Source organism: Acomys minous (genome assembly GCF_964271855.1).
Source record: "Acomys minous genome assembly, chromosome: 18".
In the NCBI taxonomy this organism is placed as follows: domain Eukaryota; kingdom Metazoa; phylum Chordata; class Mammalia; order Rodentia; family Muridae; genus Acomys; species Acomys minous.
The window spans coordinates 65,514,735-65,541,823 of NC_140501.1; the positions used below are offsets into that span (position 1 = coordinate 65,514,735).

General features: G+C 52.1%; 2 protein-coding genes across 3 annotated transcripts; both read right to left on the reverse strand.

The window, feature by feature from the left end:
• Positions 1-1,272: 1,272 nt before the first annotated feature.
• Positions 1,273-5,215, reverse strand: REM2 (RRAD and GEM like GTPase 2). Of its 2 annotated transcripts, none has more exons than XM_084767791.1 (5): positions 5,026-5,215; positions 3,560-3,901; positions 3,268-3,341; positions 2,568-2,775; positions 1,273-2,261 (listed from the first exon to the last, which is right to left on the reverse strand). In XM_084767791.1, the coding sequence occupies exons 1-5, from the start codon at positions 5,126-5,128 to the stop codon at positions 1,966-1,968; spliced, it is 1,023 nt and encodes a 340-aa protein (XP_084623917.1). In that variant the 5' UTR covers positions 5,129-5,215; the 3' UTR covers positions 1,273-1,965. The 2 variants fall into 2 exon arrangements, with proteins under 2 accessions (XP_084623917.1, XP_084623916.1); XM_084767790.1 differs by having other exon boundaries at positions 3,560-3,904.
• Positions 5,216-11,688: 6,473 nt separating this feature from the next.
• LRP10 (LDL receptor related protein 10) lies at positions 11,689-20,102 on the reverse strand. Its single transcript, XM_084767294.1, has 8 exons — positions 19,896-20,102; positions 17,372-18,080; positions 17,041-17,085; positions 16,342-16,477; positions 14,347-14,537; positions 13,213-14,230; positions 12,808-12,937; positions 11,689-12,708 (listed from the first exon to the last, which is right to left on the reverse strand). Exons 2-8 carry the CDS (start codon positions 17,409-17,411, stop codon positions 12,124-12,126), a joined length of 2,145 nt encoding a protein of 714 aa, XP_084623420.1. The 5' UTR covers positions 17,412-18,080; positions 19,896-20,102; the 3' UTR covers positions 11,689-12,123.
• Between the last annotated feature and the right edge of the window lie 6,987 nt (positions 20,103-27,089).

Genomic DNA, 27,089 nt, shown 5'->3' on the forward strand with positions numbered 1-27,089 from the left:
CTGTCCCAGTCCATGCCCAATTCTGCCAGCCTCCTGTTCTCAAGGACCACTGCTAGCACGCCACACATTCAGAGGCCTTCAGTGACTCACTTCCTGCAGTTAGGCACAAGCTCCTTTGCTGACATTTAAGGTCCTTTGTGGTCAGGCTCCAAATCTTTTCTGCGCTCGCCTCTTACCCTCCTCTTCGTGTCCCTGAGGTTTCAACCCAAATGCACAACCATCTGGTCCCTTTTGGGCCCCATGTGTTTTCCTGCGAGTTAAAATCTGACGCCCTGTACTCACCAGTGACAGGCCTTCAGGCCTTCTTAACTGCACCACAGCCAGGCAACATCCCTGCCTTTCACCACGGCCAATGCCCATGGCTCTGCCCTTTGCATCCCTGCATCTTTCCTGCTATAATTCCCTCTCATCGGTGTTGAATTGCAGATTTAAAGCTAGAACCAAAGCCGCCACCAGTGATCTACCCTGCTGTCTACTGGGTAACTGCTGGCGAGCTACTGAAACAGTTTCTTCTGATCTAGAACAAACAGCAACACCTCCATAAGGTCTTTAGGGAACTAACAAAGGTTCATCTACTCCTGAGGAGAACTCTACTATTTTGTCTTCCTACCCTACCCTCTTCCCGGCTGCCCTGCTGCCTAAGCTACACCAACTTCAGAAGCGCCTCGCCTCTTTCTACCGGGTTCTAGGACACGGCATGTGGTGGGCTGGAGGCCTGGCTTCTCCCGCACTCAGGTAGCTGAACTAAATGTCTGGAGGTGAGGGAAGCTGCTGCCTCTGCTCTCTTTGTTCAAACTCACGGCTCAGGCAGCAGCAGGTGTGGGTGTCCCCAGGGGAGGCAGTGACAGCTTCAGTTCTCACACGGGCTTTTGCAGGTGACAGCTGGAGCTGGGGGGGGGGGCTGCCGAGGGAAGGCAAAAGCCCACCCTAGCAAGACCAAGCTAATGGGCACCCCTGGGGGGGGACACTGCCTCCACCTTGAGCTAACCCAAGTCAAAGCTGGGTGACTCTGGAGCTCCCCACCTGGTCCCTGCAAGATGGGGAGATAGAGCTGGGAGCCAGCGCTCGAGGCTGGGACTCAGATCGCTTCTAGGTCTTTCTCTCCAGATCTGTCGTCTCATTGTTGTCCAGTGCCTGCCCCAGGGCCAAGCCAGGTCCAGGCCGTTCCTAAAGATACTCAGACCTTGCTTCTCGGGGTCTGCACCTAACAGAAGCTTCCCCTCACATCTTCCCTGGGAACCCTCAGAACACAAAGCCAACATAAACACAGTACAATAGAAAAAAATTTTTATTGGAAAGGGAAAGGGTGGCCCCTTGCTGGTGCCTCCTAGGCCCTGGACAAAGGGGATGCCAGCACTCAGCGCTACCTTAGGACATCTAAATGCAGAGAGTCTGCCCACATCTTCACTTCAATAACCTTAAAGGGGACGTGCCATAGTAGAACAGTGAATCAGAGTCTGATATCAAGAATAACTTCCAGGCCCTTTCCTTTAAGAAGTCCTTAAGGGCAAAGTGGCCCAGGGCAGAGGGTAAGAGAACATTTTCAGTTATCTCTGCAACTGTCATCTCTGGGTTTTTACCTTTAAAACGTGCTTAAAGGTAAGGCATATTCAGAGCATCAAGAGGTCAATTCCGTACAGGAGGCTACAAAGCACTTTTCCAGTTCTAGCTTTTGGAGTCTCGGAGAGGTGGCCTCTTTCGAGTTAGTAATAGTAATAATAATAATAAAAATACCTTGCAGCACGGATTTCTTCCCTGACTTGCAGGTCTTGAGGCATTGTGAGTGGTCGGCTGTTCAGACCAGGCATGTGGTGGTGGTGGACCTACCAGCCACCCGGCCCCGCCTCCTGCTCACCCCAGGGCATCCTGGGTATTTTTGGTTTCCTAGACGGACAGGAGTAGGGTGAGGGGGCGAGCGGAGGGCACGGTGACCATGGCGACTGCAGTGACCATGGCGACCGTGGCTCAGAGCACGGAGAGGTCGTGACACGACCTGGAGCGTTGCTTGAAGAACTTGGCGTTGCGGGGCACCAGGTTGGCGAGGAAGCGCTTAGCCTTCTTGGTGAGGCTTTCGCGGCGCGTGGGCGGCGCGGGGCCATCGGGGCTGCCAGGCTCAGGTCGCCGGCCCCCGGCATGACCTCGGCCCCGCCGCAGCCTGATCTGCCGTACAGCGCCCTCGAAGAGCTCCTGAGTGTTATGGTGCAGCGCGGCCGAAGTCTCAATGTGCTTGCAGCTCAGCGTCCCGGCCAGGTGGCGACCCTCTGCAGGAAGGAAGCAGCTCAGGCGCCAGCTGGGCAGCTTTGCCCATGGCTAGGGTGGGCCTTTTATATTTATAGGTGGGGTGACAGATGGAGTGGGACCACCGAATCCCAACTTACAAGGGGGCTGGGATCCTATGGCGGAGGTGCAAATGGGAGGGCAAGGTGCCCAGGAAGGCTAGTGAAGGACCCCAGAAGCTGGACAGTGGACCTGACCCAGGGACCAAGTTCAAGAGTTCTTGAACTTGGGTAAAATGCCTCCCGGAGAAGAATGGCCTGGAAAGTACAGAATGGGTTCAGGATACACACCTTCCAGCGACACCTCCCGGGAGCGGGCCAGATCACTCTTATTTCCAACAAGGATGACAGGTAAGTCATGGTGGGGCCTCCCAGCCCGGAGCCGAAGAAGGGTTTCTGGTACTTTGGAGAAGCTTCGTCGATCGGTGACTGAGAAGACGATGAGAAAGGCATCCCCGGTCTGAAGGCAGTGGTCCTGCAGCCACCCACCTGCATCTCCCTGCAGATGAGCAGAGAGCCATAAAAATGCTAGGGCTGGAGGCGGACAGACTGCCCGGAACCTGTGTCCCAGCCACCAGGAATCCAACCGTGTGAGACAGACCGCTTGCTTAGGCCTAGGAGCTAGTTAACGGCAGATTTTCCCCACACCCTGGGGCCTTGTGGAGGACGGCGAAGTTAGTGATGGGGGTCCCACGTGGGAGCCTTGGGGAAATAGGATCTCAGGGTAGGTTAACCATCTATGCTTTTAGACTTGAGCTCTTGATTTAGAAGGAAGTTATTCGTGACTATGGAAGGGCTGGGGGTGTAGCTGGTAGGATGCTTGCCTACTATGTGCAAAGGCCCAGCATCTTTGTTAGCCCCACCCAGCAGGCCAAGGCAAGAAGAGGGGTGTGAGTTCCAGTGTGAGACCCTGTCCCCCAACACAAAGAGCTAAGTAGGAAAGCCTAGTCCCTGGCGCTTCACCTGCTCACTGTCGCAGCTCAGTCCTCACCTGTTCCCAGATGTCATAAACGATTAATGTCACTTCTTCTTTGTCCACCATGATTCGTCTCTCATAGGTGTCCTCTGTTGGGGAAGAGGGAATAAAACAGACGAGGTTCCCCAACACTTGTGAGACCTGGCATCTAGGGACACCTTACAGCCAGCTCCCAACATCAGGGAATCTCCTCCAGCGAGACAGCCATAGAAAGCACTGGAGAAATATCTCTTGGGGCTGTTCACACCTGAACACTCTCATCCCTGACTAGAGCCCTTCAGGGTACCCCCCCCCCCCGCCCAAATACCTGAGTTCTCCATCTCATGAGCACTGTCTCCCTCGAGACCTCCGAAAGTGCCTGCTAGCGTGCTCTTGCCCACGCCACTCTCTCCCACGAGCATGACCTTAAAGACGCCATCTTTTTGGGCAAGGGCTGCATCCCCTGAGCCCAAGGAGTCCGAGGAGCCAGAGGACGAGGCCTGAGGTGGCCAGTCAAGTTCATCTACAGCTTGGGCCCGCCGCAGCTGATGTTTGTAGGGCACAGGCATACTTCCTCTTCGTCTGGGGACCCCAGGGACAGGAGGTGGCCCACTCCGGTCCAACTCTGCCAGCAGTTTCTCTGGCTTCTGCTTCAGAAATGTAGTATCTGCTTCTAAAAGAGGAAGCCATGAGTGAGGTGTATCTAGACATCCGCTGAGGGGCTAATTCAGCCTGCTTCTTCAGAAGCCCAGCTACAGACCATGGCCCCCAAAGAGTGGAGATTCACGAGTCTAGCCTCACGTGCTAAAATTCCCCCCAAAACCCGAAGTGATGAACTTCCAAGGAACTGGCAGGATGAGTGAGTTTTCCACGTCGATCCTAGCCACAACCTGTTCAAAACTTGTGCCATGTGAGGGAGGCACTTGTGCCCAGGGTTACACACCACTCACGCCTTACACCACCGACAGCGACGTAGGCACACCCCTACACTAGGTGTCTGGCTTCGTGGGTTGCGAAGCTGTCTTTCCACTGATGGGCCCTGCCTCCTATTGCTTGCTGCACCTCAGTTCCCAAACCAACCTTTGCCTTATTCCTAGGTCTGGGGGTGGGGGTGGGGGTGGGGGGGTGGCGGGGTGGATGGGAAGGGAGGCTGGAGAAGGAGAGTGAGGTGAAGGTGAGCATCGCTGCCGCCGGTGAGGTGCATTGTTTGTGTGTGAGAGAGAATCTGCCTGGATTCTTGCCTGTCCCGGTGAGTGGGAGAGCATACTGTGCCCAAGGGGAGGGAGGGGTGGAGAGTCTGTGCGTGTGAGGAGGATGACAATTCAAGGGTTAGGGTAACTAGAGGAACAACAACAGACACAACAAAGGGGGATGGCGCAAGGCTATAAATAGCCCGGGATCAATATTTGGCAGGCAGCCAAAGATGGAGCTAGAAGAAGCTCTTACAACAGGTCCCCGGGGAAGCCCCCTCAGCTGGTGATTCCTAGCTTTGCGGGCTGCTCCTTTTCCTTCCGCTCCCCTCCTGGCAAATCCCTGCCTATCAGGGCTGAGGTTAACCTGGAGGCCAAGTGCCAGTTTCTCTAGCGAAGCCCTGGGCACCCTGGGGGGAGGGGCACCTGGGCAGCTCCCCCTCCTCCCCCTTGGCTGTCCAGACCTCAAAAGTGCAGGGGTCTCCTTGGCTTGCATTTGTTCTTCCCTTCTCAAGGAACCCTGACACAGACCTTCCCATTAAAGCTTCCGTCCCCCCCCCCCCCCCCACGGCTTCAGCCACATCCTACTCCGCTTAGTCCTCACCTGGTGTGGGTGTCCCTGGCGGGGAGGCCTGGCGGCTGCTAGAAGAACAAAGTGCTGTAGTTTCAGTGTCCGTGTCCATGATGGTGTCAGGGTCTGTGTGCATCGGCGTGCATGTGCGAGTGCAGCCCGGCGGCTCACAGCACCAGTTCCTCACTCAGCCGCACTGTCAGCTTTTCCCTTTAAATACTGTCCCCCCCCCAACCCGCTCCTCCCCCCCCCCCCAGACACCTGGGGAAATTGTCCCGCCTCCTGATGAGGTCACATATGCTAATGAGCAGTGATGTAAGCGGGATTCCCTCCTCCTGTCCCCCTCCTTTTTCTTTGTGTCACTTCCCTCTGGGAGCATACTCACGGCACGGCACGGGCACTGCTTGGTCTAGGGGACAACAGAGCAGTCAGAAGGGCAGAAGAGATGGTTTCAGAGGGCAGTGTGGAGGAAGGGGGGCTGTGGATAAAGGAGTTGAGGGTGGTAGGAGGCAGGGACCCCAGAAGGCCAGAGGACTTTTGCTCTAGGATCTAAGACTTGTCTGTTGTTCCCAGCCCCCACCCCACTGTCCGGCTCTGGGTGAGTGAGTGCTCAGTTACTAAAAAGATGGTGCCGGACTGACAAAAGGCTAAGTGGAAAGACAGAAGGAAATGGATCAAGGGACGACAAAGCTGGGGAGCGGCCACCCTACTGTCTACCCTCTTGACCTCTGGCTTTTCTAGAGCGAGAGTTACAAAAGTCCGCAGACAGCAGGCAGATGGGAGCTCTCGGTGCATCTTGCCTTCGCTGCCGCCGCGTCTCTCCGCTAGGTCTGCGCAGCCGGTGTTAATCTATGGGAAACCAGAACAGGCAACTCCTGACTGTTCCTTGTCTGCCCAGCTCCTTTTTTTTTTTCAGGTTCTCATTCACGCCAGCATCCTTCTACAGACCCTAAGCACCCCGCTGCCTCTCTGCTTCACCCCCCCCCTTTTTTTTTTTTTGCCTAGCACTCGCCTGGGTTACCCCTCTTCCTTTTCATGACAAAGGTTTAGAGCGTCTGGTGGGTGGCCTGTCTCCAAAGCACTCACGCAAGTGTCACTAGGATTCCCACCTTTATCTTCCCAGTGCTGAGACAGCCACCCATTTCTACACAAAGCTGCTTGCCTTCTCTTAAATTTCCGCAACCTTCTTTTATCGGTGGTGATACATTTTGCCATCCTCAGTGGACTTTTCCAGTGAAGAAACTAGATGAAATCCTGGGAATATGTGTAGTGTCACTTATCTGGGGACCAGTCCCTGGACAGGCTCTGAGGGAGCTAACATACTCATGTACGTAACTCCGCAGAGCCTTCCGGCTCCAATCACAGCTTACTGCTTTGTTTGCTGCTCCGTGGCTGTGATCACACCCAAAGGCAGCCATGGGAAGAAGAAAGGGTCTACTCGGCTAACAGGGTACAGTGCATCCTCAGGGGACGCCAAGGCAGAAACACGAGACAGGCACTTGGCCAGAAATCGTGGGGAAAGCTGCCTACTAGATTCCTCAGCTACTTTTCCCATATGGTTCAGGGCCCCTGCCTGGGGTAGCACTGCCTACAGTGGGCTAGGACCCCACACCAGCTAGCAATCAGGAAAAACGCCATATAGACATGGCCATAGACCAATCTGACAGAGGCAATCCCTCGATTTAGGCGTGTCACTGTGACAACCGAAGCTATTGTGACATTGATTTTATTCACAAGTTTCATATACAATGTGTATTCTGCCATAGAAGCAGTTACCTTGGCAGCCATGGGTTTCTATGAGTGCGCCTTAACCTTTTGGGAAATCTTTTTTCCTTTCTTTCTTTTTTTATTTTTTATTTTATTTATTTATTTTTTTAAGACAGGGTTTCTTTGTTTAGCCTTGGCTGTCCTGGACTCACATTGTAGACCATACTGGCCTCGAACTCACAGAGATCTGCCTGCCTCTGCTTCCTGAGAGTAAAGACAGGGTTTCTCTGTGCAGCTCTGGCTGTGCTGTCCTGGAACTTGCTCTGTAGACCAGGCTGTCCCTGAACTCAGAAATCTGCCTGCCAATGCCTCCTGAGTGCTGAGATTAAAGCATGCACCACCACTGCTAGGTGACCTTTGAAAAATCTTGTATTTCAGATTTTCTTGTATGTATGTACATGTGTGTACGCCATGTGTATGTAGGTACCTGCAGAGGTGAGGAGGTTTTAAATCTCGTGGAGCTGTAGCTGTTGTGACCTAAGTACACACTTAGGTCCTCTGGAACTCTTAACCTCTGAGCTAACGCTCCAACATCCCCCTCTGCACACCCTCAAACTGTGTGTGTGTGTGTGTGTGTGTGTGTGTGTGTGTGAGAGAGAGAGAGAGAGAGAGAGAGAGAGAGAGAGAGAGAGAGAGAGAGAGAGAGAGAGTATTTGAGACTAAGTCTTTTGTTTGTTTGTTTTTGTTTTTGAGACAGGGTTTCTCTGTGTAGCCTTGGCTGTCCTGGACTTCCTTTGTAGACCAGGCTGGCCTCGAACTCACAGCAATCTGCCTGCCTCTGCCTCCTGAGTGTTGGGATTGAAGGTGTGCGCCACCACGCTCAGCACTTGAGACTAAATCTTACCTCAGTGATTCTGGAACTTTGTCCCCAAAGTTGCCCTTGACCTCGTGGTGATTCTTTTGCCTCAGCCTACTGAGTGCTGGGGTTAGACATGTACCACCATGTCTGGAATTTTGCGTTTATTTTTTTTTTCTGTGTGTAGGGACACATATATGTAGCTGCACTCATGAAAAGATCAGAGGACAATTTGGAAGCTGCTCTCTCCCTCTCTCTTTCTACCATGTGGGCTGCAGGTGTACTGAACTCAGGTTGTCAGGCCTGGTAGCAAGTGTCTTTACCCAGTAAGCCAGCTCACCAGCCCTGTTTATCTTTTATAATTTTATTTAATTTTTTTGAAGTTCTGGGGATCAAATCCAGGCCACCATACATGTGATACCACTGCGATATTTCTCCAGCTCTATTTTTGAAGTTTAAATTGTTGGGCATGGTGGCACATCTGCCATCTGTCTAGGCCAGTGGTTCTCAACCTTCGTCATGCTGCGACCCTTTAATACAGTTCCTCATGTTGTGGTGAGGAACATAAATTTAACATTAATTAATTTAGTTAGTTTTTTGAGACAGGGTTTCTCTGTGTAGCTTTGGCTATCCTGGACTTGCTTTGTAGATAGACCAGGCTGGCCTTGAACTCACATCGATGTGCCTGCCTCTGCCTCCCGAGTGCTGGGATTAAAGGCGTGCACCACTACGCCCGGCCATAAATTTATTTTTGATGCTACTTCATAACTGTAATTTTGCTGCTGTTATGAATCTTAATGTAAATACCTGTGTTTTCCGATGGTCTTAGGTGACCCCGGTGAAAGGGTCGTGACCCACGGGTGGAGAACTACTGTTTTAGAGCCCAAAGAAGGGTTATGGAGTTGAGAGACCCTGTCTCACAACTAAACTCAGGTGGGGTGTGGTGGCGCACGCCTTTAATCCCAGCACTTGCATTTGGGAGACAGAGGCAGGCAGATCTCTGTGAGTTCCAGGCCAGCTTGGTTTACAAAGTGAGTCCAGGATAGCTAAGGGTACACAGAGAAACCCGTCTCAAAAAACAAACAAACAAACACCCCCCCCCCCAAAACCCAAAACCAGCTGGGCGTGGTGGTGGCGGCGGCGCAGGCCTTTAATCCCAGCACTTGGGAGGCAGAGGCAGGTGGATCACTGTGAGTTTGAGGCCAGCCTGGTCTACAGAGCAAGTCCAGGACAGCCAAGGCTAACACAGAGAAACCTTGCCTCGGAAAACAAACAAACAAACAACAAAACAAACACAAAACAAAACCCAAACAAACAAACAAACAATCAAAAAACGCTCAGAAAACGTCCTGCAGATTCAAGCTTTACATACCTGCAAAACTCACTTGGGTGCTTGGATTCATTTATTTGCTATTATGTAAGAGTGAGTTAAAAGCTGTGCTCCCTGGCAAGCTGCCCATTGGCACCTCCACCTCCCCATACCAGCCTTAGACTAGAGGAGCGGTGAGGGTTTCACTTTGAGCAGCCCTCCCCACTGTCGCACCAAGAGGGGGCTAGACGTGTCTGCTGCTGCATACCCATACCAATCCCTTTCCTCACTCTCTTCTAAGGACCTTCGTGGGGTCCTGAGACTGGGCTCCACAGCATTTAAATGGACATATGAAAGCCAGATCTGGGGTGGAGGTGGGAGAGTCCAACTGTAGGGCATTTTCTTAATTAGAGATTGATAGGGAAGGGTCCATCTCATTGTGGGTGGGGCCCATCCCTGGGCTGATGGTCCTGGGCTCTATAAGAAAACAGGCTGAGGGCTGGAGAGATGGCTCAGAGGTTAAGGGCACTGGCTGCTTTTCCAAAGGTCCTGAGTTCAATTCTCAGCAACCGCATGGTGGCTCATAACTGTCTATAATCTCTCTATAAGATCTGGTGCCTTCTTCTGGCCTGCAGGGTGTACATGTAGGTAGAACACTGTATACTTAATAAATAAATCTTGAAGAAAAAAAAAAAGTAGGCTGAGCAAGCCACGATGAACAAGCCAGTAAGCAGCACCCCTCCATGGAGTCTCCATCAGCTTCTGTTCCCAAGTTTCTGTCTTAAGTTCCTGGCCTGACTTCCTCCTATGGTGGACAGCAATGGACAGACGTGTAAGCCAAAATAACCTTTCTCCTCTCCAGTTTGCTTTGGTCTACATGGGGTTTCATTACTAGCACAGCCTAGGGGGATGTGGCACCGGGCCTCTTCCTCGCCCCCTACAGGTCACATTCGTGAATGATTCTACTATGTCTTGAATTTCTGCTATGACCTGATTGATGCTCCCTGCACCAAGCAGCATTACAGGGCAGAATCTCCAGAACTGTGGCCAAAGTAACTGTGTGAGACAAGGGCTTGCTCAGTACCTTAGGCCAGTATTAAACTCATGACACTCTTGCCTCAGCCTCCCTTGTATGTGCTAAGATGGTCTGGTCCACACTCCTACCTCTTCCTTCTTTTTCTAAGTTGGTTGTCTCTGTCGTTTGCTACAGTAGCAGTAACACTGCCCACCCCTACCTCTACCTGCCTCTGCCCTGGGCCCTGGTCAAAGTAAATCTGAGCTGTTGGTAGAGTGTATGCCTAGTCAGGGTTCCCTAGAGGGACCAGTCAACTTGACAGTCCAGATTAACCTTTTTTTTTTTTTTTTTTTTTTTTTGGTTTTTCGAGACAGGGTTTCTCTGTGTAGCCCTGGCTGTCCTGGACTCACTTTGTAGACCAGGCTGGCCTCGAACTCACAGCGATCCGCCTGCCTCTGCCTCCCAAGTGCTGGGATTAAAGGTGTGCGCCACCACGCCCGGTCTCAGATTAACCATTTATCAGAGCTAGCAAGAACAAAGCATTGGCTTCAATCCCAGCGCCGTATAAACCTGGTACGGTGTTATATGCTTGTACTTCCAGAATGTGGTGGCCTGCGATAGTCTTTAAAAAAAATAAAAATAAAAATAAAAAAGGAAACCTTAACAATTGAATCTGTTTCCCTATATTGTCTGTGCAAGGTCAGTTTCCCTTCCCATCAACCCTGGGGTTCCACTGTGGCTGGCCAAAGGGAAGTTCCAGTTTGCATCAGCACACACAATAGACACAGAACACCTACATACAGTCATCTACAAGCACAGGCCTCCCTAGTGAATGCGTTTCCAAGTGTTCCAGCCAACATGCTGATGCACTGTAAATAGGAGCGCTCTCACTTTAACCTCTGTCCATGTTGCAAACACCCCAGGAAGGGAAAGGCCTGGAGGAGGTGGAGGGATTAAGGTATCAGTCCACGGGGTTGGTCGGTCTGTCTGTACATCGGTCTGTGGGTCACAGGGTTTCCCTGTGTAGCCCTGGCCCGTCCTGCAACTCTCTCTGAAAGCTGAACCACTTTTATTTGAAGGGCCCAAGGGCTGTTTTTGTGGGAAGGACAGCACAAAGGGAAAAGTGTAAGACAGCCAGCCTGGCAGCAGCAATCTCTGGTGAGGGTGAGGTCAAGCTCAGGGTTACCGTGATCCAAGCTGTTGAGGGTCCTAAGAGGGGAGAGCCTAGGGCAGCCAGCTCCCTGGGGACTTGTAGCGAGTGCTGACTTTGCTCTGAAACCCTGGCTTCCGTGTCTAGACTGCTTGTCTTGCCTTGGATTCGGCTAACTGCTGACAGCGTAGGGTAGGAAGACCCCTTGGGTCTGGTCAGTCTGGCCAGCAGCTTCACAACCTTAACCTCATTTTCCTTCTGCTCCTTTACCTGCTTTGAAAGGCCGAGCTGGAGACCTCACCTCACTTGCGTGGGTTTTATCTGCGAACAGACTGCTGCCGTGACCTGTGCTCTGAGAGTGGTCCATAATCGGAACCTGCCTTGACTTCAGGGTCCAGATGGCTCCGATGTCTGGCCTGTGAGTTCAGGCTTGAGGCTGAGCCTGATGTCGGCCAAGTGCAGGGCTGGGCCCCGACGAATGAAGCTGGAGACGGTGACTCCTCAGGGTTCCCTGCATGGTCCTGCCTTCTAAGTAGCAGGCAGTTGAAGAGTTCACAGGAAGAGGGCAAAAGCAGCAGGCTGAGTCACACAGCCTCCAGAGGAGGAGCAAAGCCAGAGGCAGAGGTTGGGGACAGGGACACGGCTAATTTGCCAACGGCTGAAATTTATGATTATTTTATTTTCCCCTTGATTTCCTGGACAATGAAGTGGCTAAGGGACAAAAGCACTTGTGTTCTCTCAGAGGACCAGGCACCCTAGAGATGGGGGCTGGCAAAACCATCACCCTGGCCAGATCCTCCCCTTGGGAGCTACAAGCTCTCCAGGCAAGCACAGCCTGGTACTGAGGGCCACTTTTGGGCAGGGAGTTGGGAAGGATGGAGCATCCAACTGTGATCCATTTAGAATCTTTCTTAACACAGCAGGATGGGCAGAGGGCAGTGGTGGAGTCTCATACACAGAAGGTGCTCTCAGTGAGCTCTCTGCCCTGCCTGAGGGACACCTAACTTTCTGCCCTACATAGATCAGTGGGGAAGCCGAGCCATTTCCAAAGGATCATACCATTGTGTCCAGAGCCCTAAGGAAGCCAGGTTCCCTCAGGCAAGCAGTGGTTCGTCCTCTGCCTCAACCACCCAGACCTCTGGCTCAGCCAGCGGCATTAACAATACATCGTCCTCATCCTCTGGGGCCAAGACTGTTGTGTGAGGTCCAGCTGGGGTCCAAGTGGGTCCTGGGGGCCACAGGCTGGGTAGGAGGCGGCCTCGTAGGACCTGTACAACTCCAGACAACAGTGATGGTTCTACAGGCACTGAGGGTAGTGGCCCTGGAGGCTCGGGGACAGTACCAAGGGCCGGAAGTGTATTTGGGGTTGGGATGGGGGCTTTGCTGGGTAACGGAGGAGCCTGTTCCCCATCCTGGCCCCCTACAGCCCCACCCTCACAGGCTTGGCCTGTGCTGTCATCCAGGGCCTCAGAGGGAGCAGAAGGTGTGACCTGGGATCTGGTCTCAGGGGGCCGAGCTGGGGTACTGGTTCGAGGAAGCAGGCCCCAACGGCGGAGACGGCGGACCAGGCGACGAACTGAGCGTCCCCGCTGGCGACGGCGGCCCCCTGAAGGGCCTCCTGGGGTCATATCTTGGCGTAAGATCTGGAGCAGAGAACGTAGGTTCCCCAGCACGGAGTTCTGCAAGGGGAGGACAGAGACATCAGAGTCAGGGGGGCCGATGGCTAGGTAGGCAACAAGGCTGGCGCCACGAGGTCCCGAGTGGGAGGAGCGACTTACGTCATTAGGGTTTTCTGTGGGGAAGTCTTCCACAGGCGGGATGGCACCCTGGGCAATAAGCTGCCCGTAGGAAGGGGGTGCCTGCTGCTGCACAATCTCAGCCTCCATCCGCGACAGGGGAGCAAAGATGCTAAAAGGAAAGAGGGCCACTCAGTCACTAGTCATTCCCAGGAAGGGCCATGTGCCTCAGCCGGGAAGGTCTCCAGCCTCCACACCCAGGCCAGGGCAGATAGAGCTATGCCATGTCCCACGCCATGGCTCCAAGTCATGTTCCTTCTTCCTTCCTAGACACTGCTCCCACGAGCTGATCACAGGAACCACTCTTCGAGGTGGGCCTGCTCAGTCTCCGGGAACTGCATGGGCCCCAGCTCACCCTCAGCACCCCCACCCCCCACCCCAACTGACCTGTACTCCTGGGTGCGAATGGCATACAGTTTGCAAGTGCAGCCCAGAGCGATGACCAGCAACAGGCCGCACACCAGGCTGCCAAGGACTGCTGCTGTGATGACTTTCCGGGGCAGGGCGTAGGAGCAGTTCCACTCGTCACTGCCGTCGGTACAGTCCGGCTGTCCGTCACACACCCACGTCTCATACACACACTTCTCGTCCCGGCATCGGAAGTTGCCGGGCTGGCAATGCCGGCAGCGTCTCTCATCTGCTCCGTCAGCACAGAATGTCTGGTAGTTGCAGCGGTCGGCAGGCAGGTAGCAGGCTGTGGCACCGGGGGTGCCAACAGCTCCACAGGGGTAGTGGCCAGGTGGGCAGCCGGGGCAGCCCTCTTCATCCGTGCCGTCGGCACAGTCCCACGAGCCATCGCAGCGCTGTGCCTCGCTATAGCAGCGCTCACCTAGGTTTTCACCGGCCCCTAGGCCGGAGCCCAAGCCACAGGGTCTGTCCCAAGGCAAACAGTATCCCCGAACATGGTAGGTAGCATTAAAGCCCCGGCCACTGCTCCAGGCAACTGTGTGGTAGGACACAACAGCCTGACCTGACAGAGTCTCCACAGTGACAGCCTTGCCATTGCTGAAGTGCGTGAGACTACGTAGCAGTCGAGGGGTCTCAGGGGGCCCAGCGCCATCGTACACCCGCACCGCGTCTCCATAACCCAAGTCCAGGGCTGTGAAGCGCACTGCCAGCCTCCGGCCGTCATGGGGATCCAGCAGCCACAGGCACGACTGCGGGTGGGAGGCTGAGGGCAGGTGTGAATATCCAGGCGAAGAGAAGACGCCATAAAAGTCCTCCAAGGTGAGATTGCAGGGCAGAGTTGCCGCAGGGGCCGGGTTCAGGTTAGGGAACGGGTCTGAGCCGCAACCTGCCTCGTCAGAGCCATCCCCACAGGCATCGATCCCATCACAGCGCTGAGCAGCTGGCACACAGCGGTGGTTCAGACACTGGAACTCTTCCTGCAGGCACAGTAGCCAATCTGCAGAGGCATCGTAGAGACTTGGGAAGAGCCCAGAACTCCCAGGGTCCTTGTCTCTACCCCAGAATCCCCACTTCTACTCTGATGGCCCCAGGGCAACGCCTTGTTTAGCCTACCTTGACTATAAGACAGCAAAAAGCCCTGGCCCATGGGTGCTCTGGCCCCAGCATAGCTGTATGTGATGGTGACATTGCCCCCTGGCAACTGCAAAGGGCTGGCAGGAGCCTCACACAGGGAGACTGGTGGCTGGAGAGGGGAGTGCAGGATTAAGTGCTCTGAGCCACAGGCCAGGTGCAGCTTCTGGAACCTACAAGGCACAGAAGAGCAAGTCATGAGATGCTCTGGAGTTCTGCTCGCTCCTTCCCCTCTTGGAGGCAGGCCCCTGGTACCCCAGGAAGCACAAACACTCCCTTACCCATGATTCAAAGAGGCAAATGAAAACTCAGCCTGTCCTGTGGCAGTAAATACAATCAACAGAGAAAGTTCCCACAGAGGCAACATCAGACCACAGGACCCTTTCTGGAGCTCTCTGAGAGGCCTGACTTGCGCTCAGGGACTAAGGCGAAGCCAGGTTTATTGCTTTCACATGGTTGCAATACCATCACCCAAGTACAGTGCCCAGCAGTTAGCTGACAAAACATACGACAGCTCAACTAACCACAACAGGCCAACTCCACAACCTATGAGGTAAAATCTGACATCTCCACGGGTGTCCCCCTGGGTCACAACAGCATCTTTTTTATTCTTCTCTCCTTTATACGCCTTCCTGGACAAACTCTTTGCTTTCGGGTTTTTTGTTTGTTTGTTTAGTTTAGTTTTTCCCTGAAGCAGGGTTTCTCGGTGTAGCCCTGTAGATCAGGCTGACCTCATACTCGCAGAGATCCGCCTGCCTCTGCCTCCTGGTGTGGAGATTACAGTCATGTGCCACCACTACCTAGCTTTTAAAAAATATTTATTTATTTACTATTATGTATACAGTGTTCTGCCTGCATGTGCACCTGCAGGGCAGAAGAGGGCATCAGATCACATTACAGATGGTTGTGAACCACCATGTGGTTGCTGGGAATTGAACTCAAGACCTTTGGAAGAACAGGCAGTGCTCTTACCCTCTGAGCCATCGCTCCAGCCCGCGTAAGCAAATTCTTATTAAGAGAAGTGTGTAAGGCAAACTGCCAGTGGACATGCGCCCTAGTGAGGAGACTTAGACTGCTAGCAGATTTGGGGTCATGGGCTGGGATTACTGCTTAGAGGCAGAGGCCTCTTGCCTAGGATGTGTCAAGCCTTGAGTTGTATCCAAGAACTGAAAGCAAAATAAACAAACAAAAATATCACCCCTTCCCCCAAAGAAAAAGAAAAGAAAAAAATCAATATTGGGCATCATGACTCCCCAAGAAAACTCAAAACCTGGGAGGATGAGGTGGAATACAAACTTAAGGCCAGCCTAGGCTACACAGTGAAATACTGTTTCCAAAACAACAGGGGTGCTGGAGAGATGGCTCAGGGGTTAAGAGCACACCGGCTGCTCTTCCAGAGGTCCTGAGTTCAAGTCCCAGCAACGACATGATCGCTCACAACCATCTATAGTAAGATCTGGTGCCCTCTTCCAACGGACAGGCAGAACAGAGTATACATAATAAATTAAAAACCAAACAAAGAAAGAGAGGAGAGTCGAGGGGAGGAGAGAAAGAGAGAAGAGAAGGGAAAGGAAGAGGAGGGGAGAGGGAAAAGGGCTGAGGGGAGAGTAAGGGTGGAGCAGGCAACGAGGAGAGGCCGACCCGCAGAAGGTTTGTTTGGCTAGGGATTTGCCAGGACTTCCGCACACCCTACTCAATGGGCTGGTAATACAGTGCCAGCCCGCGAGGAAGGGGCTATCTGATCGACAAGGAGGCCATGCTACAGATTAAAGGGCTCATCACAAGTCTAGCTGAGTTTCCAGAGTTCTTTAAAGATGGTCAGTGCCCAAACTAAGCATCCTCACAGCCCATCTCAGTCACCCAGCCAAAACCAAATTCTATTCCTCTGCTGACAAGGATAGAAATACCACAGAAAAGTGATGCAGAGGGAGAGGGAAGGGGCAGTAGAGAGAAACGGGGACTTGCCTTGCTTCTCACCTGACAGTTACTGTCTGTTCCTTGGTGCCCAGAATAAGCCAGGTGCAGTTGGCAGGGGAGCTGCGGCTGTCCCGGCTCAGAGGTCTCTGTAAAGTGCCCTGTACTTCCAAGAGCACTGCTGGAGGTGCCTCACAAGCTGGCGGGAGAAGGTGGGGACGCTGGTAGAGCCTTTCACCATTCTGCACCCCCACCTTGCGATCTCAGGGTACCTCAAGAAGGTGCAGAAATCCCTGCCGGCCAGTTAAAGCCCACTGGTTTCCTCCCTTCCTCTTCCTCGTCTTTTAAAGACAAAACCTCTTAGGTTATCCTCAAAAGTCACTAGGCAGGTGATGCTGGCCTTGAACAGATCCTCCTGCCTCTGCCTCTCAAGTGCTGGGATTATAGGAGTCAGCCACTCCCATCTCTTTTCCATATTCTTCATACTCTGTCTTAAATATTACCACCAAAAGTAATGTTAAGGTAGGCTTTGTGCCAGCCACAGGACCTGAAGGCAGAGGAAATACTGTTTCTACTCTCAGGAAGACCTTACTCTAGCTAGCGGGGCAAAACACGGATAGTACACGTAAAAAATGAGATGGTTCCTAACAACTACCAGGTGTTGGGTCTCAATTTCCCCTCCTGTAAAATCATGGGTGATCCAGGATCAAGGACCGAGCACGCATCTTCATCCCCAGAACCCTAGGAATTCCCTCCACTCACCAGTATTTGGGAAAGTGATCCGGTCCGGACGGGCCAGAGCACCTCCTAGAGGGGGATCGAGAAAGGGCAACAGAGTGAGTCACAAGTTTACTTCACCTGGGCAACTCCAGGGAGAGGCCCATCTGAGACTTCCGGGCAGTTTATAGGAAGGGGTAGAGGAGCCGGAAGGAGATGCACGACCTCGCCGAAAGGTCGCCTTCCTTGGCTGTGGGTGGGAGGGGCGATGTGGAACAGCTCGAGAGAAGACGAGGCTCGACGGGGCGGCGGTCGCAGGAGCCAGGGGTCGCTCTGGAGGGCGCGGGACGGCGGGCAGTGACAACAGGGTGGGGACTCTTACCGAGGAGGAGGAGGAGGGAGAGGGCCGGAAACATCCTGGGTCCAACAGGGGTGCCAGCAGGGTCCCGGGGCGCCGCTTGTCTACCTGGCAGGGAGCTCCGCGGGGTCGCCGGGCGGGGGCTGCATAGCCCCAAAGCGACCCAGGCTCGGGGTGCCAGGACTGGACGCGCGGCGGAGCGGAACAGGGGTGACGCCTCTTGCCAACTTCAGAGTTGATCGCTCCTGACCGGTGTCCGGCTGTGCTCGCCCGCAAGGCCGCGAGTGCCCGGGCCAGGCCCGGTCGCACCTGCTAGCCTCGACGCTGCGTCTTCCGCAGACCAAACTTTGTTGACTGTCCGTCCCGGAGCCGGCGCGCTGCTCGGTCCCCGCGGCCCACAGGGGAGCGGGACGGGGGCTTTGCAAAGCTCGCGGTGCCCAGCGGACCCCAGCCGAAGCCCAGCAAGCCGGCGACGGGGGGCGCGGCCAGCCTGGCCCCACCCCTGCCAGTCACAGCGAGGCCCCGCCCACCCGCGCTCAGCCCCTTTCCGGGTTACTTTTGCACTCCGGCTCTGGTTAGCTTTTTGCCTGCGGCGGGCGTTATCTTTCGGACTCGTCTTGTCAAAGGATGTCAGCTTTTCTTCCCCGTAACTGTTTTCAGTGTCTTTGGGCCCTTAGATTTTTCAGTACTTTTTCTTCACCCCGGCGCCTGAGATCCAGTGGCGCTTCTGGAAGTAAGCCTTTACTGAACCAATAACCAGGCGCTATTATAATTATCGGCTACAGTGTTTATTCATCTCTCCCGCCCCCGCCCCAGCTTTGGAAACTGACACTTCCTGTAGGCTGGGGCCTAGACTGTGTACTTTTGTACCAGTAGTGCTGCATGCTTCTCTGCTGAGACGCAGTAAGATCGCAACAAATGGTAAATACATAATATGGCTTCATCACTTGCTGGCTCGGTGAACTTGGAAAAAATTACCATGCCTTGCAGCAGTCCTGTAAAATCGAGGTTCGTGATAGTGTAACTCCCTCTTATGGTACTTGTGAACATTTAAAATGATAATGTAGGTTGAGCCCCCAAGCACACTGGCAGACATAGGAACTGAGTGCCTCTATCTGATAGCAACTATTATTTTTAGTCACAGGATGACATTAAATTTTGTGGGCTTAAGGTTACCAGTTTCCTGTGGCACAGGTGGGAAATATTCACAAAGAATAACAAATTGACCTTTTTCCCCTCCCCTCAACATTTCAGGCTTGTACCTAAGTACGTTTAGCACGCACACAGTAAATATGTAACAGCAAGGTGTCTGCCCCTCCAATCAACAGTCCTGTGAGGTGGATTTGGTGGTTACATCCATTTTATAGACCAGGAAGTGTTGGCATGGAGAAGTTTAAAGTATTCTTCCCAAAATGAACACCCTAATCTGAAAATTCAAGTCTGAAAGGCCCCTCCCTGCATGCCGGGCCTGGTGGCGCAGGCCTTTAATCCTAGCACTTGGGAGGCAGAGGCAGGAGGATTGATGTGAGTTCGAGGCTAGCCTGGTCTACAAAGTGAGTCCAGGACAGCCAAGGCCACACAGGGAAACCCTGTCTCGGAAAAAAAAAAGGCCCCTGCATTTTAAACTATGTGAGTGCCAAGAGAGTGCCACAGGTGGGAAATTCCATACTGTGAAATAGGTTCATTTGCAGAATTGTTGAAAATATTGATTAAATTTATCTTCAGGCTACTTCTAATGTGTATGAGGCATGAAGGAATTCCATTTACCTGTGTGCTAGGGTATACTTCAAACACACACACATATAATAAAAATAAATGTAAACAATATTCTCAGTGCTTGTAGGGATTACTCAACATATGCCAGGCATTGTTCATAGCAGTTTACATATATTAGCTCACTGAAAGGTGACCACACCTCTGGGAAGTCAGTGTTGTTTTTAATCTTCATTTTATAATTGAGGAAAATGAGTCACAAATAGTTGAGATAACTTGTCCTAAATCAAAACTCTTAGCATGTAAAAGAACTAGACTCAGACAACAAGACTCAGTCAAGTGGTCTGGACCAGACTCCCTGCTCTTAAACAAGACATGGTAGATTCTAGAATCTTCAGATCAAAGACTTCGTTTTAGGGAGGGTCTCTTGCATCTTAAGCTGGCTTTGAACTCCTGATTCTCATGGCTCTACCTCCATATCTGGGGTATAAACAGGTTACCATGTCCAGCTCCAATAAAGATTTTAACACCTTACTACTTTCTAGAATAGTTGTTATTTAAACACAGCTGGTCTTCAGCACTCAGGAAGCAGAGGCAGGTGGATCGCTCTGAGTTTGAGGCCAGCCTGGTGTACAAAGGGAGTACAGGACAGCCAAGGCTAACACAGAGAGACCCTGTCTCAAAAAACCAAAAACCAACCAACCAACCAAACAAACAAAACAAACCAAAAACAACAACAACAACAACAAAACCCAAACAAACTGAAACCAACCAACCACACAAACACAAACAAAAACATCAGGTTATATTAATGTATGACATTACTTACAGCAGTCAGAAGGCCAAGGCAGATGGGTCTCTGGGTTTGAGGCCAGGCTGGTGCACCTCGTGAGTTCCAGGCTAGCCAATACTACATACTGAGAGCTTGTCTCATATTCAAACAAACAAAACACTAGACTCTTTGTGTATAAAGAGAGAGGTGACCTGACAACCATTCACCCTGTTCTCAAATTCATTGTGCTACCTCTTTCTGCAAACTACATTTCCCAGGCTTCCTTTCAAAATAATCTTGGTTTAGTTTCAGCTATCAGGGGAAGACTGGAAGCAGGGAAGAGGAAGGAGGATTCAGGGTGTGCCCTAACCCCCTGCTTCACCCTTGGGTGGAGCCAAAGCTATGAATCTGCCATGGCTCCAGCTCTGGCTCGGTAGCTTACCCTGTGGCCAGTCTGGTCCTTCCACCTCCTTCCTTTGTGCCTCAGCTTCTCAGCATCTTCTTTCAGTGTTTTGGTGATTTCTTCTTCTCCTTCTCCTCCTCCTCCTCCTCCTCCCTTTTATTTTGGTTTTTCGAGACAGAGTTTCTCTGTGTAGCCTTGACTGTCTTGGACTCATTTTGTAGACCAGGCTGGCCTCGAACTCACAGAGATCCACCTGCCTCTGCCTCCTGAGTGCTGGGATTACAGGCGTGCGCCACCATGCCCGGCTCATGGTGATTTCTTCTTATCTGTATATATTTCTTCCATATACTCCCTACTTTTTTTTATACCCAACATTTATTTTTATTTGTGACAGACAGGGAGGGAGTGTTAGTCTGTGCCACATCATGTGTGAGTACGTGCAGAGGCCAGAAGAGGGCATCAGATCCTCCTGTGGCTGGAGTTACGTGTACTTGTTGGAAGTTGCCAGATGTGGGTGCTGGGTATTCAACTGCTGAGCCATTCAGTGTGTTGAGGCACAGTCTTATGTAGCTGAGGCTGGCCTTGGACTCCTCCTCATCTGCCTCTACCACGCCAGTGCTAAAATTACAGATAATGTGCCTCTACTACTGGATTTTGTTGTTGTTGTTTTTATTTAAGAAAATAAAAAATTACTTATTTATTTGTGTGTGTGTGTGTGTGTGTGTGTGTGTGTGTGTGTGTGTGTGTATGGACATCAGGGATAACTTTTAGGAGTCAGGTCTCTCTACCACTATGTGAATTCCAAAGATTAAACTCAGTTCATTGTTGTGCCATCTCCACAGGCTTCTTACTCTCCACTTAGTTATTTATTTGTTCTTCTTCTTCTCCTCCATTTGTTTGTTTGTTCATTAGGGTTATGTTTACTGGGGCTGGAGAGAGGGTTAGGCTCAGCAATTAAGAGCACTGGCTGCTTTTCCATAGGACCCAGGTTCAATGCCCAGCACCCACATGGCAGCTCACAACTGTCTGTAGCTACAGTAGACAAACAAACAGACAAACAAAAACATACCAAATGCACACAAGTGTCTATGTACCCTGGAGTGCATGAGCATGTATTTTTCCCCCCCTGGGACAGGGTTTCTCTGTGTAGCCTTGGCTGTCCTGGACTCACTTTGTAGATCAGGCTGTCCTGGACCTCACAGTGATCCACCTGCCTCTGCCCTGGGAGTGCTGGGATAAAGGCGTGAGCCACCACGCCCAGCCTGAGCATGCATTTTTATGATGGTCAGAGAACAACCTTCATGAGTCAGTTCTTTCCTTCCACTCTGTGAGTTCCAGGGATTAAATTTAAGTTGTCAGGATTGGTGGCAGGCATCCTTACCCACTGAGCCATCTCACCTGTCCAGGTTTTTTGTTTTTGCTTTTGTAAACAATTATAATAATGCAAGTTGGTAGTACACATTTTTTTGTTTTTGTTTTTTGAGACAGGGTCTCTCTATGTAGTCTTGGCTTTTCTGGACTCACTTTGTAGACCAGGCTGGCCTCGAACTCACAGTGATCCGCCTGCCTCTGCCTCCCGAGTGCTGGGATTAAAGGCTTGTCTGCCACCACGCCCGGCAGGATTTTTTTTTTTGAGTGTAGGAATGTTTTGCCTGCATGTATGTGCGTGTACCATGTGTACACCTGGTGCCTAAGGCGGCCAGAAATGCGGACTGGATCTGCTGAAACTAGGGCTACAGACAGTTGTGAGCCACCGTGTGGGTGCTGTGCTGGGACCTAAACCTGGATTTTCTACAGGAGCAGCTGGTGCTCTTAACCACCGAGTCAGCTCTCCAGCTCCCCCAAAAGTACAACGTTCGTTAATTCTTTGAGAATTTCATACATTCATATAATGTATTTTGATCATGTTCACTTCCCGCCTCACCTGTAACTCCTCCCAGATCCCCCTCTTTTTCTTCCAACTTCATAGCTCCTCCTCCTCGTCCACCTCTTCCTCCTCATTTTTGATTTTTTTTGAGACAGAGTTTCTCTGTGTAGCCCTGGCTGTCCTGGACTCACTTTGTAGACCAGGCTGGCCTCGAACTCACGGAGATCCTCCTGCCTCTGCCTCCCCAGTGCTGCTGCTGCTGCTCCTCCTCCTCCTCTTATTAGGACTTTTTAGTTTTTATTTTGTGTGTATGTAGCTTTTGCCTAGATGTATATGCATGCATCTCATGTGTGCGCGCTGGCTGAGAAAACAGAAGAGGGCACTGAATCTCCTGGGGCTGGAGTTAAGGATGCTTGTGAGCTACCATGTGGAGCTGGAGTTAAGGATGCTTGTGAGCTACCATGTGGAGCTGGAGTTAAGGATGCTTGTGAGCTGCCATGTGGAGCTGGAGTTAAGGATGCTTGTGAGCTACCATGTGGAGCTGGAGTTAAGGATGCTTGTGAGCTACCATGTGGAGCTGGAGTTAAGGATGCTTGTGAGCTACCATGTGGAGCTGGAGTTAAGGATGCTTGTGAGCTACCATGTGGAGCTGGAGTTAAGGATGCTTGTGAGCTACCATGTGGAGCTGGAGTTAAGGATGCTTGTGAGCTACCATGTGGAGCTGGAGTTAAGGATGCTTGTGAGCTACCATGTGGAGCTGGAGTTAAGGATGCTTGTGAGCTACCATGTGGAGCTGGAGTTAAGGATGCTTGTGAGCTGCCATGTGGAGCTGGAGTTAAGGATGCTTGTGAGCTACCATGTGGAGCTGGAGTTAAGGATGCTTGTGAGCTACCATGTGGAGCTGGAGTTAAGGATGCTTGTGAGCTGCCATGTGGAGCTGGAGTTAAGGATGCTTGTGAGCTGCCATGTGGAGCTGGAGTTAAGGATGCTTGTGAGCTGCCATGTGGAGCTGGAGTTAAGGATGCTTGTGAGCTACCATGTGGAGCTGGAGTTAAGGATGCTTGTGAGCTACCATGTGGAGCTGGAGTTAAGGATGCTTGTGAGCTACCATGTGGAGCTGGAGTTAAGGATGCTTGTGAGCTACCATGTGGAGCTGGAGTTAAGGATGCTTGTGAGCTACCATGTGGAGCTGGAGTTAAGGATGCTTGTGAGCTGCCATGTGGAGCTGGAGTTAAGGATGCTTGTGAGCTGCCATGTGGAGCTGGAGTTAAGGATGCTTGTGAGCTGCCATGTGGAGCTGGAGTTAAGGATGCTTGTGAGCTGCCATGTGGAGCTGGAGTTAAGGATGCTTGTGAGCTGCCATGTGGAGCTGGAGTTAAGGATGCTTGTGAGCTGCCATGTGGAGCTGGAGTTAAGGATGCTTGTGAGCTGCCATGTGGAGCTGGAGTTAAGGATGCTTGTGAGCTGCCATGTGGAGCTGGAGTTAAGGATGCTTGTGAGCTACCATGTGGAGCTGGAGTTAAGGATGCTTGTGAGCTACCATGTGGAGCTGGAGTTAAGGATGCTTGTGAGCTGCCATGTGGAGCTGGAGTTAAGGATGCTTGTGAGCTGCCATGTGGAGCTGGAGTTAAGGATGCTTGTGAGCTGCCATGTGGAGCTGGAGTTAAGGATGCTTGTGAGCTGCCATGTGGAGCTGGAGTTAAGGATGCTTGTGAGCTGCCATGTGGAGCTGGAGTTAAGGATGCTTGTGAGCTGCCATGTGGAGCTGGAGTTAAGGATGCTTGTGAGCTGCCATGTGGAGCTGGAGTTAAGGATGCTTGTGAGCTGCCATGTGGAGCTGGAGTTAAGGATGCTTGTGAGCTGCCATGTGGAGCTGGAGTTAAGGATGCTTGTGAGCTGCCATGTGGAGCTGGAGTTAAGGATGCTTGTGAGCTACCATGTGGAGCTGGAGTTAAGGATGCTTGTGAGCTGCCATGTGGAGCTGGAGTTAAGGATGCTTGTGAGCTGCCATGTGGAGCTGGAGTTAAGGATGCTTGTGAGCTGCCATGTGGAGCTGGAGTTAAGGATGCTTGTGAGCTGCCATGTGGAGCTGGAGTTAAGGATGCTTGTGAGCTGCCATGTGGAGCTGGAGTTAAGGATGCTTGTGAGCTGCCATGTGGAGCTGGAGTTAAGGATGCTTGTGAGCTGCCATGTGGAGCTGGAGTTAAGGATGCTTGTGAGCTGCCATGTGGAGCTGGAGTTAAGGATGCTTGTGAGCTGCCATGTGGAGCTGGAGTTAAGGATGCTTGTGAGCTGCCATGTGGAGCTGGAGTTAAGGATGCTTGTGAGCTGCCATGTGGAGCTGGAGTTAAGGATGCTTGTGAGCTACCATGTGGAGCTGGAGTTAAGGATGCTTGTGAGCTGCCATGTGGAGCTGGAGTTAAGGATGCTTGTGAGCTGCCATGTGGAGCTGGAGTTAAGGATGCTTGTGAGCTGCCATGTGGAACTGGAGTGGAACCTGGGTCCTCTGCAGGGATAGCGAGTGTTCTCAACCTCTAAGAGAGCGGTTCAGCTCGCCCTTGGTCTCTTAAAAAAAAAAAAAAGAAAAAAGAAAAGGCTGGAGAAATGACTCAGTGGTTAAGAGCACTGGCTGCTCTTCCAGAGGACCTGAGTTTAATTCCCAGCAACCATATGGTGGCTCACAACCATCTGTATTATGATCAGATGCCTTCTTCTGGTGTACATGAAGACAGCCTACTCACAAACATAATAAATATCTTAAAGAAAAAGAAAAGAAACTTCCACCACGTCCAATTTGTGCTGTGTGCTTGAGCATGTAGAACCATCCACTGGAGTGGAATACGAATACGCCCACCAGGGGCCACGTCCTTAAAGAGAAGCTTGTCTTCCCTTCCCTAGGAGCTATCAATGATCAACAGCTCCTTCGCTAGGAGCCGGAGTTTATGGGCCCCCGCGTTGTTCCTGGGAGTTTCTCAAGGGCTGAGTACTGTTGGCTTCCAGGCAGAAAAGGGTGAAGTGCAGGGTCCAAGGTTCCACCCCTCCCAGGAATGCTGGTCTCAGGGCCTATTGAGAAGGGTGGATCACGGAACAGAGCTCTGTGCCTGAAGATTTCACGTTCAGCAGGAAGTGCGGGAGAGGAGATTTTTCCACAGTAGGTCTTACTGCTCTTTTAGCTGGGATGCCAGCACCAGGCCAGGTGGTAATGGGGGCCTGGCCTGACTTGGGTGAATTGGTGGCTGCGACAGTAACTGAGGCAGTGGCAGGAGCCCGTTTTCCTTGGGGCGGACAGAATGGCTGGTTCAAGAACAGCTGCCTGCTCCCTTCCTCAGATGGGCACTGTGGTGAACAGAGTGAGAGAAAGATGGTGGCAGCAATCCCCTCTGACAGGCTGGTTTATGGGGGAAGCTTGCAGTGGCCTGCCTCTGCCTCCTGAGTGCTGGGATCACAGATGTGTGCCACCATACCTGACTGTCTTTTTTTTAATTTTTATTTTTTTTAAAGACAGTGTCTTGCTTTGTAACCCGGTCTGGAGTAGAACTGGCTACATAGACCAGGATGGCCTGGAACCTGCCTCTCCGTCAGAGTCCTCAGAGTGCTAGGATTAGAGGTATTTGCAACCATGCCCACATATTAAGATGGTTTTTAAAAGTGTTGGTATTAGCCAGGCGTGGTGGCACATGCCTTTAGTCTCAGCACTTGGGAGGCAGAGGCAGGCGGATCGCTGTGAGTTCGAGGTCAGCCTGGTCTACAAAGTGAGTCTAGGACAGACAAGGCTAGCACAGAGAAACCCTGTCTCGGAAAACAAAACAAACAAACAAAAAAAGTGTTGGTATTGAGTTTGAGGCCAGCTTGGTCGACAAAGGGAGTCCAGGACAGCCAAGGCTACGCAGAGAAACCCCGTCTTTGATCCTAGCGCTTGAGAGGCAAAGCCAGGCCATCTCTGAGTTCCAGGCCAGCCTGGTCTACATAGTAAGTTCCTTGACAGCCAGGGCTACATAGAGAGACCCTGTCTGAAAGAAGAAAAGAAAAGAAAAAGAAACAAAACTAGAAATGTAAAGACCATTATAACTGTGAGACCCATGGTCCCTGTGTGGAGACAAGAGGAAGGGTAAAAGAAGTTGTCGAAGGACATAGGGCATGTTTTTCAAAAGTCTCAGGGAGGTTGTGCAGAACGTCTCACTTTTAGATAAAGAGACAACAAGGATGCTCACCTCACCCAATTGGACTCCTGACCCTGGGGACCCGGGCGCAGGCATCATGGAATGATCAGAGCCTATGGAGCCCACAGGGGGGCAGTGTGACAGACAGCTCAAAAACTCTGAGGAGGATGCAGAAGAGCGTCCTCCTGAGGACCTAAGCCTTGACCGTCCTGAACTCTCTAGGTTCCCGAGTTAGTGAGGACTGCCCATCAACCCCCACACACCGAGGCCCGGAAACCGGACAGCGACGGAAACTCTGACCTTTTGTTTCGGTGGCTGCGAAGCTAAGAACAGCTGTGGGCCCCGTCTGGCCCCATAGTTCCACCCCTTTAAGTACAGGTGTCTAGAGAGGAAATATAGAAAGTGGGACGGAGGCTGGTGGTTTTCTTGGCTCCGACCGGTTTTATCCTGGCTAGGTTCTGGGCTCCCCACGGTCAGCGTCTAGTCCTAACGCCGAACGCAAGGGGGCGATACTACCCTGCAAACCCTGCCCAGCCGGTTTCTGCTGGAGAGGTGGGTGGGTCCCAACAGAGCGGGATGGGAGCGCCTCCAGTTTCCTTGCCAGCGTCCCTTCTCCTCCTCCTCCTCCTCCTCCTCCTCCTCCTCCTCCTCCTCCTCCTCCTCCTCCTCCTCCTCCTCCTCCTCCTCCTCCTCCTCCTCCTCCTCCTCCTCCTTCTTCTTCTTCTCCTTCTCTTCTCCTTCTCCTTCTCCTTCTTCTTCTTTCTTCTTCTTCTTTTAGTTTTTTGAGACAGGGTTTCTCTGTGTAGCCTTGGCTGTCCTGG

Bases quoted from the DNA above. Each gene is read 5' to 3' on its own strand.
- REM2 (XM_084767790.1), bottom strand. From the start codon at position 5,128: ATGCACACAGACCCTGACACCATCATGGACACGGACACTGAAACTACA. The intron at 3,905-5,025 runs GTGAGGACTAAG...TTCCTCTTTTAG, and splicing joins GCCAGGGACACCCACACCAG to AAGCAGATACTACATTTCTG. The intron at 3,342-3,559 runs GTATTTGGGCGG...CTTCCCCAACAG, and splicing joins TCATGAGATGGAGAACTCAG to AGGACACCTATGAGAGACGA.
- LRP10 (XM_084767294.1), bottom strand. From the start codon at position 17,411: ATGTTTCCGGCCCTCTCCCTCCTCCTCCTCCTCGGTAAGA. The intron at 16,478-17,040 runs GTGAGTGGAGGG...TTCTCCCGCCAG, and splicing joins GATCACTTTCCCAAATACTG to CTTGTGAGGCACCTCCAGCA. The intron at 12,938-13,212 runs GTCAGTTGGGGT...CTTTCCTTTTAG, and splicing joins ATTCGCACCCAGGAGTACAG to CATCTTTGCTCCCCTGTCGC.